The sequence below is a fragment of the Podarcis raffonei genome, chromosome 15, assembly GCF_027172205.1.
Source record: "Podarcis raffonei isolate rPodRaf1 chromosome 15, rPodRaf1.pri, whole genome shotgun sequence".
In the NCBI taxonomy this organism is placed as follows: domain Eukaryota; kingdom Metazoa; phylum Chordata; class Lepidosauria; order Squamata; family Lacertidae; genus Podarcis; species Podarcis raffonei.
In genome coordinates this window covers 40,811,437-40,825,216 of record NC_070616.1, presented here as the reverse complement: position 1 = coordinate 40,825,216, position 13,780 = coordinate 40,811,437, and the positions used below count along the sequence as shown (strand labels likewise).

The window sequence follows — 13,780 nt, the reverse complement described above, 5'->3', positions numbered from 1 at the left end:
CAGCAAGGCTTTTGTGTTTTTGTTTTTAAAACCTTAGCTGGTGATCATAGGGTAGGTTTATGTTGGGAGAGTCATTTGTTAGATGATTGGGTTCTGAACCATATAATGCTTTAAAGGTCAAAACTGGCAGCTTTCTGGGGTTGTCTAAAAACTGGGCATAGGGTTCCATTCTCCTAAGAAGCTACCTAAGAACCACCTTGCCTTTAGGGAAGTGGAGAGAGAGAAAGGGCATAACACCTTGGAGAGCTGCCCAGTATCTGACTCTTGGTGTTCTAGCTGAGGTGGCCTCTCTCCCAACATTTCTCTCTCATTTGAGGACTCATTTCTTACTTTGTTTTATTTTTTTACCATATTCTTGAATGTGACCCACCTTGGATTAAGCTGTAGCCTGGTGGTAGGTCCCGATCCATCAGCTGAAGCTCTAGAGCAGCCTTCATTCAACCTTGAGTTGTTGGGATACAACCCCATTGTCCTCAGCCAGCATGTGCAAAGGTTAGGGGTAGTGGAGTCTGCAGTTCACTGGAGTCTGGGGACCAGGGGTTGGAGAAGTTTTCTTTAGGATCTTGGGCAGAGCGTTTCCCATCACTTGTTCCCAGAACTCCTTTAATTTGTCCTTCTCCAACCTGGTGCCAGAGAGTGTGGTTCTGTCTGGGGCTGATGGGAATTGTAGTTCTCAGCATATGTGGAGGCACCAAGTTGCAGGAAGGCTTCTTTAACTGGACGTGCTAGCAACTGAATCTGAAAGCCTTTGTGTGGAAAGCATTTGCTGTGCCACTCTGATCCCTTCCTACTGCTCTGAGTGTGCTTTTGGGTGTTTCCCTTTCTCCTAAGCATGTTTGGCTTCGGTGTCCACATAATAATAATAATAATAATAATAATAATAATAATAATAATAATAATAATATTTTTGTTCTCTAGTGTTATCTGCAAACTCATCCCCTAATCGACAGTAGCTTTGCCTACTTTAGTTTCTGAGCTATAGGTTGTCAGTGGAACAAGCTTTTTAGGCTACAATCTGGTGCACACTTACATTAAGCTCAGTGGGACTTACTTGTGAGTAAGCATGCATAGGATGGCACTGTTGAAGTAGGGCTGGGAGCCCCACCTCAAATCCATTGGATCCAGCAGGGTGATTCTGACAATGTTGGATCCAGGTTTTAAGAGAGTTTCTTCCAGCACATACTTTCTGACATAATAAAAACATGTTCCAGACTTCCTTGGAATAAAATTTTCTTTGCGTAGGAGAAAGGAGGGAACATGGATACACATCTTGGCTACATGCTCAACACATCTGTTCTTTTACTCAGAATTTAAAGTAAGAGTAGTCAGTGACAGACATGTAATTATAATATCACACACACACACACACACACACACACACACACAAACACACACCCGCAACAACAACAACAACTTTAAAATATGAGCAAATTAGTTTGCAGCAGAAGTTTGGTTGCAACTGTCTAGGTAGGTTTAATATGCTTCTTGGATGAAAAGACCTGAAAGGTTTCAAGTCATTTTCAGAAAGTTCTAAGTTTCTCCTATACCCCGGGGCCTGGGGGCCACATTACCTCCTAGGGAACCTTTCAGGGACCACATGACAGTGGTGGGTGGGGCCAGAGGAAAAAGTGGGTGGGGCAATGAATGTGATTGTTATATTTGTACAGTAGGCTACATTCTAACTACAGTATGCTGAGAGGCTCCTGCGCACACACATTTCTCTGATCTCAACCAAAGCAAACAAAACACATTATTCAACTGCAACAATGATTATTTCTTAGATTTATTAGTCACTTGTTACCAAGGCCTTCATGTGGCTTGCTTTTTTTGTCCTATTGAGGGATGGATGTGTATTAAACTTGGTTTTTCTAGAATTTAGATCCCACAGAGCTTCAGTAATACTGTATACCATGTTGCAACTCCTATAGTTTATAGAAAAGCAAACACAACCTCTCTTTTGGTTTTGTGTAGCCACGAATGCAAACATTCCTGTTGGGCGATGAGAATGATGGCAAAGCAGAGGTGGAAAAAAGGAATCTGATTATATACCACTTTTTTCTGTCTCAAGCCTGCTTCTGTTCATGTTACAGCACAGAAGTTGCATTGCTGGAAAGTTCTTGAAATATGGATGGAGGGACACCTGATGAAAGTTTATTATTTATTGAATTTATATAGCACCCTATACCTGGAGGTCTAAAGGCAGCATATGCTTGACTCTGTCCATGTGGTTATGACATTTTGTATGACTCTGCACAAATGGTCTCTTCTCAGACAAATTGGAGAAAACCTGATTGTGCCAGGGGGAGTGAAAACCATTGAGGCTCATGGACGGATGGTGATCCCTGGAGGAATTGATGTCCACACTCGCTTCCAGATGCCTGAGCAGGGGATGACCTCTTCTGATGACTTCTTCCAAGGAACAAAAGCAGCCCTGGCTGGAGGCACCACTATGATCAGTAAGACCTTGCTCTCTATCAAATATAAATGTAATGGGCTTAACACCAATACTTGTACAGTGGTACCTATGGTTACAGACGCTTCAGGTTACATACGCTTCAGGCTACAGACTAACCCAGAAATAGTAACTCGGGTTAAGAACTTTGATTCAGGATGAGAACAGAAATTGTGCGGCCCCATTAGCTAAAGTGGTACCTCAGGTTAAGAACAGTTTCAGCTTAAGAACAGACCTCCAGAACGAATTAATTTCTTAACTCAAGGTATAATAATAATAATAATAATAATAATAATAATAATAATAATAATAATTTTTTATTTATACCCCACCCTCCCCAGCCAAAACCTGGCTCAGGGTGGCTAACAACCAATAATAAAAACAAGTTGATTAAAATACAATTTTAAAAAGGCCAGGTGGAACAACTCTGTCTTACAGGCCCTGCAGAAAGAAATCAGATCTCGCAGGGCCCTGGTCTCATGAGGCAGAGCGTTCCACCAGGCCGGAGCCAGTGTTGAGAAGGCCCTGGCTCTGGTTGAGGCTAATCTAACTTCCTTAGGGCCCAGGACCTCTAGGGTGTTGCTATATATGGACCTTAAGGTCCTTAATAATAATAATAATAATAGAGAGAGAAAACAAGCTGGTTCCAGGACAAATGAGGAAAAGGCTCTGGTTGAAACAAGCTACAAATATCAATAAAGGGGTGTGACCAATGTAAACTGGGCATGAAATTGATTTTATAGTGTAAAAAAGGTTACCAACAGAAAATACTCCAAGACTCCGCTCAAGTTCACATTGAGCTTGATAGCCATCATGGCCAGTGGTCAGGGATTGTATTTATATTGTGATTTTATGTTGTAACTGCCCTGAGACCTGATGATGATGATAAAAAGGAGTTCTAGTCCTACAGCAACTGGCGGGTGTCAGTTTCTCTTGCACATTTTACTGGGAAGGCATCAGAGAACTTTATTTGCAGATTCAGGTTGTGTTTGCAGTCACTTTTACTTAGGGGGAAGATTACAGCCCATCCATTAAAGAAGAGGCAGCTCTGTCATTTACAGAACTTCCTTATGGGAAACCTATGATTTTGCTGAGCAGAGAAAAGCCACACTTAGGGCAGACCTTATAAACCTTTCAAGTCAAGTAAAAATTTATTGGTTAACCCAATGCATGTTATAGCCAGACATTTCAAGTCAGACTGATATTATTCACTGTTCCTAAGCCACCTTCCATGGCTCCTCAACTCCCGGTCTATAAAAAGTTTCAAGGAATGCCCAGGAAGGGCAGAAGTCACACTGTGCTCCCTCCAACCTTGCCACAGATTATTTCCCTAACTTCAAAGGGGGTCCCTGGCTGTCAGTGCCAGACCCAAGACACTATGCAGCTGGGAAATAAATGTTCACCCACCGACTCTGCTGCCATAGGTATGAATGGAAAGAGCTTGAGTTGAAAGTGACTGTACCAATGTGTGCAGCTGTTCCAGTGCATATTTACACTGGAAGATGAGACATTGAGAAGAGTGAGACTGCTGTTCATGACCCCAGATATCAAAGTACCCACTAGCCACACCGCTAGCAGCTGCTAATTCAGCGTTAATTGGAAAGCATTAATTAGAAAGGGCTGTATGTGCATGACCTCTTCCTCACAAACAGGACCTCGGTTTGACCCAGATGTACTGATTTGCAGCATCCACTTGCCTTTGCAATTAGAGACAAGCAGAGCCTATACATTTTGTTTTGTATCTCTGGTTCTACAGAATACTAGAACATTATTCATTTGAAATGAAAATCTAGGGATAATAGTTTCGGGGTTGGCGGTGGGGTCTGGCACCCTTGTACACCCCCCGATACCCATGTGTCCCACTTATTAATTTAGAAACAATCTAAAATACTCTCAATAGTAACACTGATAAAATCATCACAAAATTTAAAATAACTATACATAACTAAATTATATTTCTGGGTAGACTTGCTGGGGGGAAGGTTTTCTACTCCCCCCACTCCATACACATTTGCTGTGTCAAGAAGGGAAAGGCAGCTGGGGTGTGGGGGGTGTGGCTCAGTCATGTGAGCCTCTCTCTAGTCAGACGTCGTACATATTGGGTAGAGAAAATATGGTGCCCTTCAGATGTTGCTCAGCTAGAACTGCCACCATCCCTGATCATTGACCACGATTGGCGGGGTTGATGGAGGTTGTAGTCCAGCGACACCACATTGCATACCCCTGGCCTATAAAGAGACCCCTCCAGGTTCCTAGGTCTTCAGCCTGATATATATGAGTCTTTACTCATATTTTCATGGTTTTCCTCCAGACCTGAAATGGGGATCAACCATTTAGTACACTGACATCTGAGCAACTGTTTGCTCACCATGATCAGCTTTTAGCTTGGAGATGGCCAATGCGGTGTCTTCTGGCCGTCGCTGAACTACGGCTCCTATCAACCCTGAACAATGCTTGCTGGGGCTGATGGGATGGGATTTGTAGTCCAAGCACTGCAGGGCGAGACCTCTGTTTTGGCTGCTGGCTTTTGATGCTACTTGCCCATTTACTGTAGGTTGCTTTTAGTCCCTGATGTTACTATTTATGGGCTTCCAGGCACCTGTGCCTCTGGACACTATATAGGGGAAAAAATGTAATGTGAGACAGAAGCTGGTAGACAGTTGAATTTCTCTAGCAGGTTCAGAGGTGTGATCCATAAGTTGACACTTTGCACGTGGTGATACTTATGCCTTCTAGGTAGGCAGAGATTCAAAAGACTCCACCTTTGATAAATCTGGGGAAACAAAATCAATTGCGTTTCCTTTGGTTACTTGCAAAATATCATAAGATATGTATTTCTGCAGAATTTGGAATGAATCAGGGATACTGGGCAAACATACGCAGAGTTGCAGATTTCCCTTCCCTTTTCTATTTTATACTTTGCTCCATCACGGTACATAAAATATAGCTCTGTTTTAATGAATCTTAAAATTGTTACAATCCTAATTTAATTCCAGTGTTAAATAAAAATGTATATAGTTTACATTATTTGAAGGGTGTGTGTATATATAGGCATTAGAATTAGAATTAGAATCTTTTATTTTTCCTATGGAAACTTAAATCTGGCTTCCCAATACATAAAAATTTAACAAAATGTATATGTCGCTTGATTGTAGAAGAAGAGGAGTTTGGATTTGATATCCCGCCTTTCACTCCCTTTAAGGAGTCTCAAAGAGGCTAACATTCTCCTTTCCCTTCCTCCCCCACAACAAACACTCTGTGAGGTGAGTGAGGCTGAGAGACTTCAGAGAAGTGTGACTGGCCCAAGGTCACCCAGCAGCTGCATGTGGAGGAGCGAGGAAGTGAACCTGGTTCCCCAGATTATGAGTCCACCGCTCTTAACCACTACACCACACTGGCTCTCACCACACTGGCTCTTTATATAGACCTATAAAGTTTTACAAGGAATATTAAAATTATCACTAAAAACAATTAAGAACAATTAAAGATAATTTTAATTATTAATAAAAAGGATTAAAACATGTCAACATTTATGTGTCTGCACAGGCTAGCCTGAACAAAAATGTTTTAAGAAGGTGCTGAAAAGAGTACAATGATGTCACTAGGCAGGGACTTCCAAAGTGTAGGTGCTGCCACATTTAAAAGATTGATTTCTTACAATTGTGTCACCTGTAACAGTGCCAGTACATAGATCCAAGCAGTGGACTGGGCACATATGGGGTAAGGTGATCTGAATTTAATCTCTGTTGCTTTGAAAATTCAAGCTGGCAAACTCTTCCTTTCATCAGCTTCAAGCAAAATAATCTGTTGACATTCTGTGGCCTGGTTCACACATAGTGCTAAGCCAAACCTTGACATAGCAGAATTGAGCAACTGGGGGGTTTTGGAGTAAAGGCCATGGCTGCAGAACCTATTTCCCTCTCCTTATCACTGCCATGCTACCTGGAGCTAAGCCATGGTTTGGTTTAGGGTTATGTTCAAACCTGGGCTTAGTTTGCTTTGCACCAGACAAGTGACGAACTGTAACTAAGGTTTGCACTCCTATTTTCATTATTCCAGGGCTGCTTAGATTTACCATATTGGCCCGAATACAAGCCGCACCCGAATAGAAGCCGCACCTTTAAAATACCCAAATATAAGCCGCGGTGGGCAGGCTGCACACCATTTTCCTGCGCTCCCGGGCTGCTTTCTGGGGAGCGGGAGCTGCACCGCTTTGTCAGCTGCCTTCCCCCTTCTTTACGGCGGCTCTGGGGAGGCTTGGGAACGGCAGGTGGGCTGCGCACCATTGCCCTGCGCTCCCGGGCTGCCCTCTGTGAGAGGGAGTTGCTTTGCCAGCGGCCTTCCCCCACTTTCCCCTTATCTCCAGCGGCTCGAGGGAGGTTTTGGGGCGGCAGGCGGGCTGCGCATCTTTGCCCCGCACTCTCGGACTGCTCTCTGGGGGCTGTTGGAACAAAGGGGGAGGCTGCTGTCAAAGCGGCGTGACTCCTCCCTTCGTTCCAACGGCTCAGAGGAGGCTTTGGAGCAGCCAGCGGCCACGCTCCTGGGCTGCTTCTGTGGGGGAGCTGCGCTGCGGCGTATGGTCCTGAATATAAGCCTTACTTTAACTTTTCACGTTCGGAATTGGGGAAAAAACTGTGGCTTATATTCGGGCCTATATGGTAAATGCTGAATTTGATGCTGATCCTGGGGTTTTTTTTTTGTATTTAGGTCAATTTTTTGGTGTCCTATGGACATTGTCTTGAGTTAGTTGCTTTTCGACTAAATTAGTAGTAATCGCATGTTGTTTAAATGGGAAAGAATTGAAACTGGATACTCTCTTCACCTCTGACACCAAAGTATTTTTTTGGTCTGCCCTGACACACTTGAAAACATTAATTATTTAACTTAATTTGATTTACATTTGTATGTGTGTTATATAACCACATTTATTTTTTATTACCTGAGGGATGAAAACACTTTAATAATTGCACTTTTACTTATCTGAACTTGCAGAAGCATTTGTTTGCCAAAACTACATGGAATAAAAAACAAAAAAATCTGGCAGATGAATTGCATGCAGAGATATCCTCCCTGCCCCACACCTTTTAGTATTGCTTTCTGGTAACTATATATTAAAAGGTAAAAGGTAAAGGATTCCTGGATGGCTAAGTCCAGTCAAATTCGACTCATCTTGCTTTTCAGGCCGAGGGAGCCGGTGTTTTTCCTAAGACAGCTTTCTGGGTCATGCGGCCAGCATGACTAAACCGCTTCTGGCGCAACGAAGCACCATGACCGAACAACGGGAGCTCACCCTCTCACACGAATTCTTACCTTTCCCATATATTAAAAGCATGACTCAAGCCCTTAAGTTTAACGTTGTCAAGAGGATTGGAAAGAATTACAAATGAACAAAAAATAATTTATTAAACCCTGCTTCCAACATAATTTATTTATATGAACATATTAAGCCAACCTTGTAAATAAGCCCACAAATTCCTAGCCTGATTTCTTCTTTTTAACTATTCAGCTAAGAAAATACGTCTTCTGCCAGCCTGTTCAGTAGAAGACAAAGAAGGAGCATAGGAATCTGTCTTATACCAAGTCACACCATTGCTTCAACTAGTTTGGTCTTGTCTACACAGTGGGTGGCTCATTGGTTTAGATCACAGAGCCTCTTGGGCTTGCCGATCAGAAGGTTGGCAGTTCGAATCGGCCTGACAGGGTGAGCTCCTGTTGCTCTGTCCCAGCTCCTGCCAACCTAGCTTTTCGAAAGCATACCAGCACGAGTAGATAAATAGGTACTGCTGTGGCAGGAAGGTAAACGGCATTTCCATCTGCTCTGGTTTCCGTCACGGTGTCCCGTTGCGCCAGAAGCAGTTTAGTCCTGCTGGCTGCATGAACTGGAAAGCTGTGGACAAACTCCAGCTCCCTCGGCCTGAAGCAAGATGAGTGCCGCATCCCATAGTCACCTTTGACTGCACTTAATCGTCCAGGGGTCCTTTACCTTTTATCTGTCTACACTTACTGGTAGCAGCCTTCCAGATTTTAGATGGGACATTCCCAGTTTCATCTGCAGATTGCAGGAATTGAACCTGATACCATCTGCATGCAAAGCAGGTTCTCTGCTACTGAGCTTGGCTCCTTCCCTCAGGGGTGTACCTAGGGGTTGGTTAGGTAGGGCACCACCAACGGCGCAATCCCTGGAGGGTGCAAAAATCACCCCTCTCCATTCTGGTTCAGAGTGGCTAGGGGGGCGGCACCAATACATCTTGTCAACTCTGCCTTCCCTAAAGGATCATAAGAGGACCCCTTTCAGAAAACAGCACAAAACAGTGGGCTGTTGGAAGAGGAATGTCCCTCTTTCGCCAGTCCACTCACTTGCATGTTATTTTGCATACTCACCTACAGTGGTGCCCCGCAAGACGAATGCCTCGCAAAATGAAAAACGCGCAAGATGAAAGGGTTTTTTGGTTTTTGCGTCGCTTCGCAAGACGATTTTCCCTATGGGCTTGCTTCGCAAGACGAAACGTCTTGCGAGTTCTTGCGAGTTTGTTTCCTTTTTCTTAAAGCTGCTAAACCGCTAATAGCCGCTAATCCGCTAATAGCCGTGCTTCGCAAGACGAAAAAACCGCAAGACGAAGAGACTCGCGGAACGGATTAATTTCGTCTTGCGAGGCACCACTGTACAGGGAATTCCTTCTCATCTAAATCTACCAGATGTACTGCTGAGTCAAATTATTGGTCCAGTTTTGCAGTGCCTCCTACTCTGTTGGCAGAGTCTCTCCACAGTCTCTGGTCATGGCTCTTTCCTAATCTCACTAAACATGGGGCCTTCTAGATGCAAAGCATGTGCTGTGCACGCCCTTCTCTCTCTCCCCCCCAACCTAGCTGACTCAAGTTTGTTCTGTCTGACTTCACAATAAGAATATATTGTATACCCTGTCATCTGTCATCATAATGAATGGAAATTATTGCTTTTATGGGATTAACTCATGCAAATTAGCTGTGACATTCCTGCTCATGGTAGTGTTCATTCATTGGAGATACATTTGTCAAAGTGGCTTATGCCGTAAGAGACCTGCTGTTTTTAAGGTGTCACAAAGATCTTTTATTGTGGACTCGATGCTGCCCATGCGTGCAGGTTTTGTGCGTCGTCCACACAACATCATCACATATTATTTTCCTGTTTTATTGGTATTCATCATTTCCATGGAAAAAGTGTGCAGAGCAAAAATGTGTGGATTCTTTTCTTTCCACAGTGGGCTAGTTTCTCCACCTGCTTTCCCTTTCTAGTGTCCAGGCAAGCAGGAGGCATTGCAGTTCAAGGTCACCATCCAGCCAGGCAAAAAATACTCAGAGGGTACAAAGTGGGACCAGTGAGGGATGTAGTTTGGGAGGCATGGGTGTGGCTGGCAAAGGTGTCTGGTCTAGTGAGATTCTTGAGGGCCAGAGCGAGAGAGGCCTGGTGGCCCCTGGGCCTCAGGTTCCCCATCCATGTTGTAGTGTTAAAGGCAAATATTGTGTGTATGTGTACTGTTACATGCCCAATAGCCTTGTCTGAATCCTGAATAACTCCTCAGATATTCCTGCCACTTGCTGAAGAGTGTAGCCCCCATCTGTTTCCCCGTCCCCTTCTTACTCCATGTCTCTTAAGTGCATTGTGATAACACAACCAAGATGAAGCCTGGTTGTGCATTGTCTGCAGATGTTTGTGTGTGCTCCTGTAGCTGAAATGCCTCTTAAAAACCTTTCCAGTGCTATTTTCCTAGCTAAAGTAATTTTATGGATTGCTTTAATGTCGGGATTCTGCTGGGGCCCCTCCCTAGATGAAAGTACTGCTCAGCTGAGCCTGTGGGGTGGCTTGCCAATTAGCACAGAAGGAAACAGCTGCTTATGCTTTCACGTTGCATCAAGCTTTTTGCATCTGGTCATGTTGATAGGATTTATTATGCCTTCTTGCTTCTGTCCAGAAAGAAAGATTACTGAGGGTGGAAGCCTCTTTTTGAAAGAGGGATGGTGTAAACAAAGATTATGGTGTCATGTCAGGCCAGATAAGGCCTTGTGTCGTCTTTCAACAGGTCGAAAACAGAATCTTGAGCTTGTTTGTCTTGCAGGATATTGTAGCAGGAGCAGAATCCCATGGATTTTGCAGTCCATTGCTGAATCCGGTAACAGCTGGCATGCAGGATAGGAAGGGCATTGGAAAATATATTCCCTCTGGCCAACAGGAAGTGGTACCACTGAGATTTGGTTCGAAATTAAATTGAGGGTTGAATGAATGAATTTTCATGAGCACCTTCTTGAAGAAATAGTACAAACTGAATAAATAGTACAGTTGTACAAACTGTGGAACACTGATGTGGAAAAAATGAGAGAGAAACTGAAACTGACGGATTCATCCAGCCTTACTAGGATGTGTGCACCATGTCTGCCGCAAATGCTGTGAATATCCTTCCACAGCAAGCTTGCTGTTGAAATTATGTATATCTACGTTTGCAGTCTATGCCTCTTTTACACTGGAGGCCTTGGTGCAGATTCATTCTGGCCATTAAAAGAGATGAGTGTGATGTTGATGGTGGTATGACAGGTTGAACCCTCTCTTGGCTCATGGTACATTAAAAGGAGCAAAGTGGGAACACGGTTGCCTTTTATTCTAGTTGCACTGGCTTCCATACTGTCACTTAAGAGTGTGTGCGTGTGTGTGTGAGTGGGAGAGAGAGAATGAGAATGTTGTTTTCCCTGTAGGTCCCCTTCTCCCAATCCTCCCAAACAGTGGAATTTGCAGATAGGGAAGGGAGAGACGGAACATTTCAAGATCTAAACCAGTGATAGGCAACATGGTTCCCTTCAGATGTTGTTGAACTATAGTTTCTACCAACCCCACCCAACATAGCTAATGGTCAGGGAAGATGGGAGTTGTAGCCTTGCAGCATCAGAAAGCTAAGCATAGGGTCGGGCCATAGCTCAGTTGGTAGTGTTTAGGATGCAGACAGTCTCAAGTTCAGCTCCTGGCATCCTCAGGTGTGGCTGGGAATGTCCGCTGCCTGAAACCCTAAAAAGCAACTGCCAGCTTTCAGTGTTCCTAATGAGGCACCTGAATTTTAAAGAAGAAAAGCACATCCATAAAATTGTATTTAATTGTGTGACTTGATTTCATAAGCAACTGCCTTTGCCACATTCATTATTCAAGCTACTGTATGGTCATTAACAGGGGCTAACAGGCTTGAATGAAATTGCCTTATGGGATGGCGAATTCTTTGCTTAGCTGAAGACTAAAGAGTGCTAAAATGGCATCATTGCCAGCCTCTTTCCAACAGACGTATGTGGATGGCTGACCTAGATATTTCTTTCTTCCTTCTCCCCCTCCCCACATACTCTGAATATGACAAAAAGGATTTGGCATCTTTTCTAGGGAAGCAACCACTGTTAAGTGCTCTGTGCAATCACATTTTAATCTCAAAATGCCACAAAATGGCCCAGATCAATGCAAGCTTCTTTCATGCTGGAGGGTAAACAACATTCTGATGGACTTGATTCATCCTCTCCCCCTTTTGCCTTTAGGTTAGTATTGCTCTCTTCAAACTCACATTTATGTCTCTTTCTGGATGACCTCTGTACTTAGTTTGTAATAACAAAAGTGTGAGGATATAAGGTTGCCTGGGAATAATTTATCCTGGCATGCATATTACCATATTTTTCACTCTATAAGATGCACTTCCCCTCCAAAAATTAAGGGGAAATGTGTGTGCGTCTTATGGAGCGAATGCAGGCTCCATGGCTTCAGCGAAAGCAACGCGAAGCCTCTGGAGCGCAGCGGGAGCTTTCGCTGAAGCCTAGAGAGCAAGAGGGGTTGGTGCGCAGAGAGGGAGAGCTGCACAGTGCCCCTTCAGTGAAGCGGGGGGAGAAAAGGAGCCCCTTCCGTTTCTCCTCCCGCTTTGCTTGTTCTCCTCCTCTAAAACTAGGTGCGTCTTATGGTCGGGTGCGTCTTACAGAGCGAAAAATACGGTAATTGGAAGTGCTGTGGACTGAACCTGGGACCTTCTGCATGCAAAGCATATACTCTGCTGTTGTGTTATGGTCCCTCCCTAGAGGGATAAGCTTTGTGGTAGTTCAAGAACAAAATGGCAGAATTTGGAAGATCTACACAGAGGGAACACAACTTCTGGAAATAAGAAAGTTGAGCTTTCCCAGGGGCAACACTGGGGCTTTGGAAAAATGTAATGAAAGAGTGCACTTCAGAAAATGAATGGTTGTTGCCTAGAGACAATGGTTCTTGGCAATGGTTCTTTCCAGTGCCTTTTGGGTCAACACAGCAGTGGTTGGTGAGCAACATACTGTGGTTGCTAGGCACCCCCAAAACACCCCCAAACCATCAGAATAGGTGTTTAGGAGTTGCTCAGGGCTGCTCACTCACTACCCTCTTAGAAGTGTCTGTGTGCCTGAGCACCATAGCATGAAAGCCAATTCTTGCTCCCTGTTTCCTTCAAGCATACTCATTATTAAATTGGCTTAACTTTGATTCAGGGTTTAGTTGCCAGTTCATAGGAACATAGGAAGCTGCCTTAGACCACACCAGACCATCACCCAGGGTTGTCCACACTTGATCAGCTGTTGTGGCTCTCTAGGGCGCCAGAGCAGGGTCTCTTTCAACCAATGCTTCCAATGTAGGCAGCAAGAATGAATCTGTGTTTTCTCTGTATTCTGGCTATTTTTATCATTTCTTGACAATTGGAAAGATTAACTAATGGTTTCATTTTGGATGTACACTCCCCTATTGTTTAATGCTTTTGGATCCAGATCTTTTTATTCATTTTTTTATTTTGGAATTGATGTGGCAAATGAAATGTCAGTGGCTCTGTGCACAGCAGTTGTTTATATCCCTAGTGATCACCATTCTTAGACTAGCATGCATCATCTGGCTCCACACTCACTTTCCTCTAAGCTCATCCATTTCGTTTTGGAAAGAGAGACTTATTCATCGAATCCAGCAGACAGAAAACAACATATAACATCATTTGTCTCCTTGGATTCATTTAGAATCAAGAAGTAAACAAGACATTGTTGCATTTGCAATTGGTTTAGCAGTTGTCTCCGAGTGGAATATCCCTCTTCCTAATCTGCATCTATTCCAAGTCAGTTACTTAAATATTTGATTTGCAAAGGATTTGTGAAACAGAAGGGAAGCTTTTGTTTTATTCTTAGCTTGGAAAGGAATTTTAGTGGCAAATGATTCCCAGGCTAAGCACACACTTCCTTTTTTCTCTTCTCTGGGTCAGTGGCGACATAACGTTGGAGATCTTTTAACCATAGAAGTGTTGCTGTAACCATAGAAGTCATGCATGCTTCCTG

The 13,780-nt window shown here is 43.7% G+C and overlaps 1 protein-coding gene across 4 annotated transcripts in view; it reads left to right on the top strand.

Moving 5' to 3' along the window:
• Nucleotides 1-13,780, top strand: part of DPYSL2 (dihydropyrimidinase like 2) — an 81,953-nt gene that overhangs the window by 39,379 nt on the left and 28,794 nt on the right. For all 4 annotated transcript variants that reach the window (XM_053367687.1, XM_053367688.1, XM_053367689.1 and 1 more), the window contains exon 3: nucleotides 2,272-2,456. In XM_053367687.1, the coding sequence (XP_053223662.1) occupies nucleotides 2,272-2,456 (185 nt within the window). The remainder of the gene's footprint in view (nucleotides 1-2,271; nucleotides 2,457-13,780) is intronic.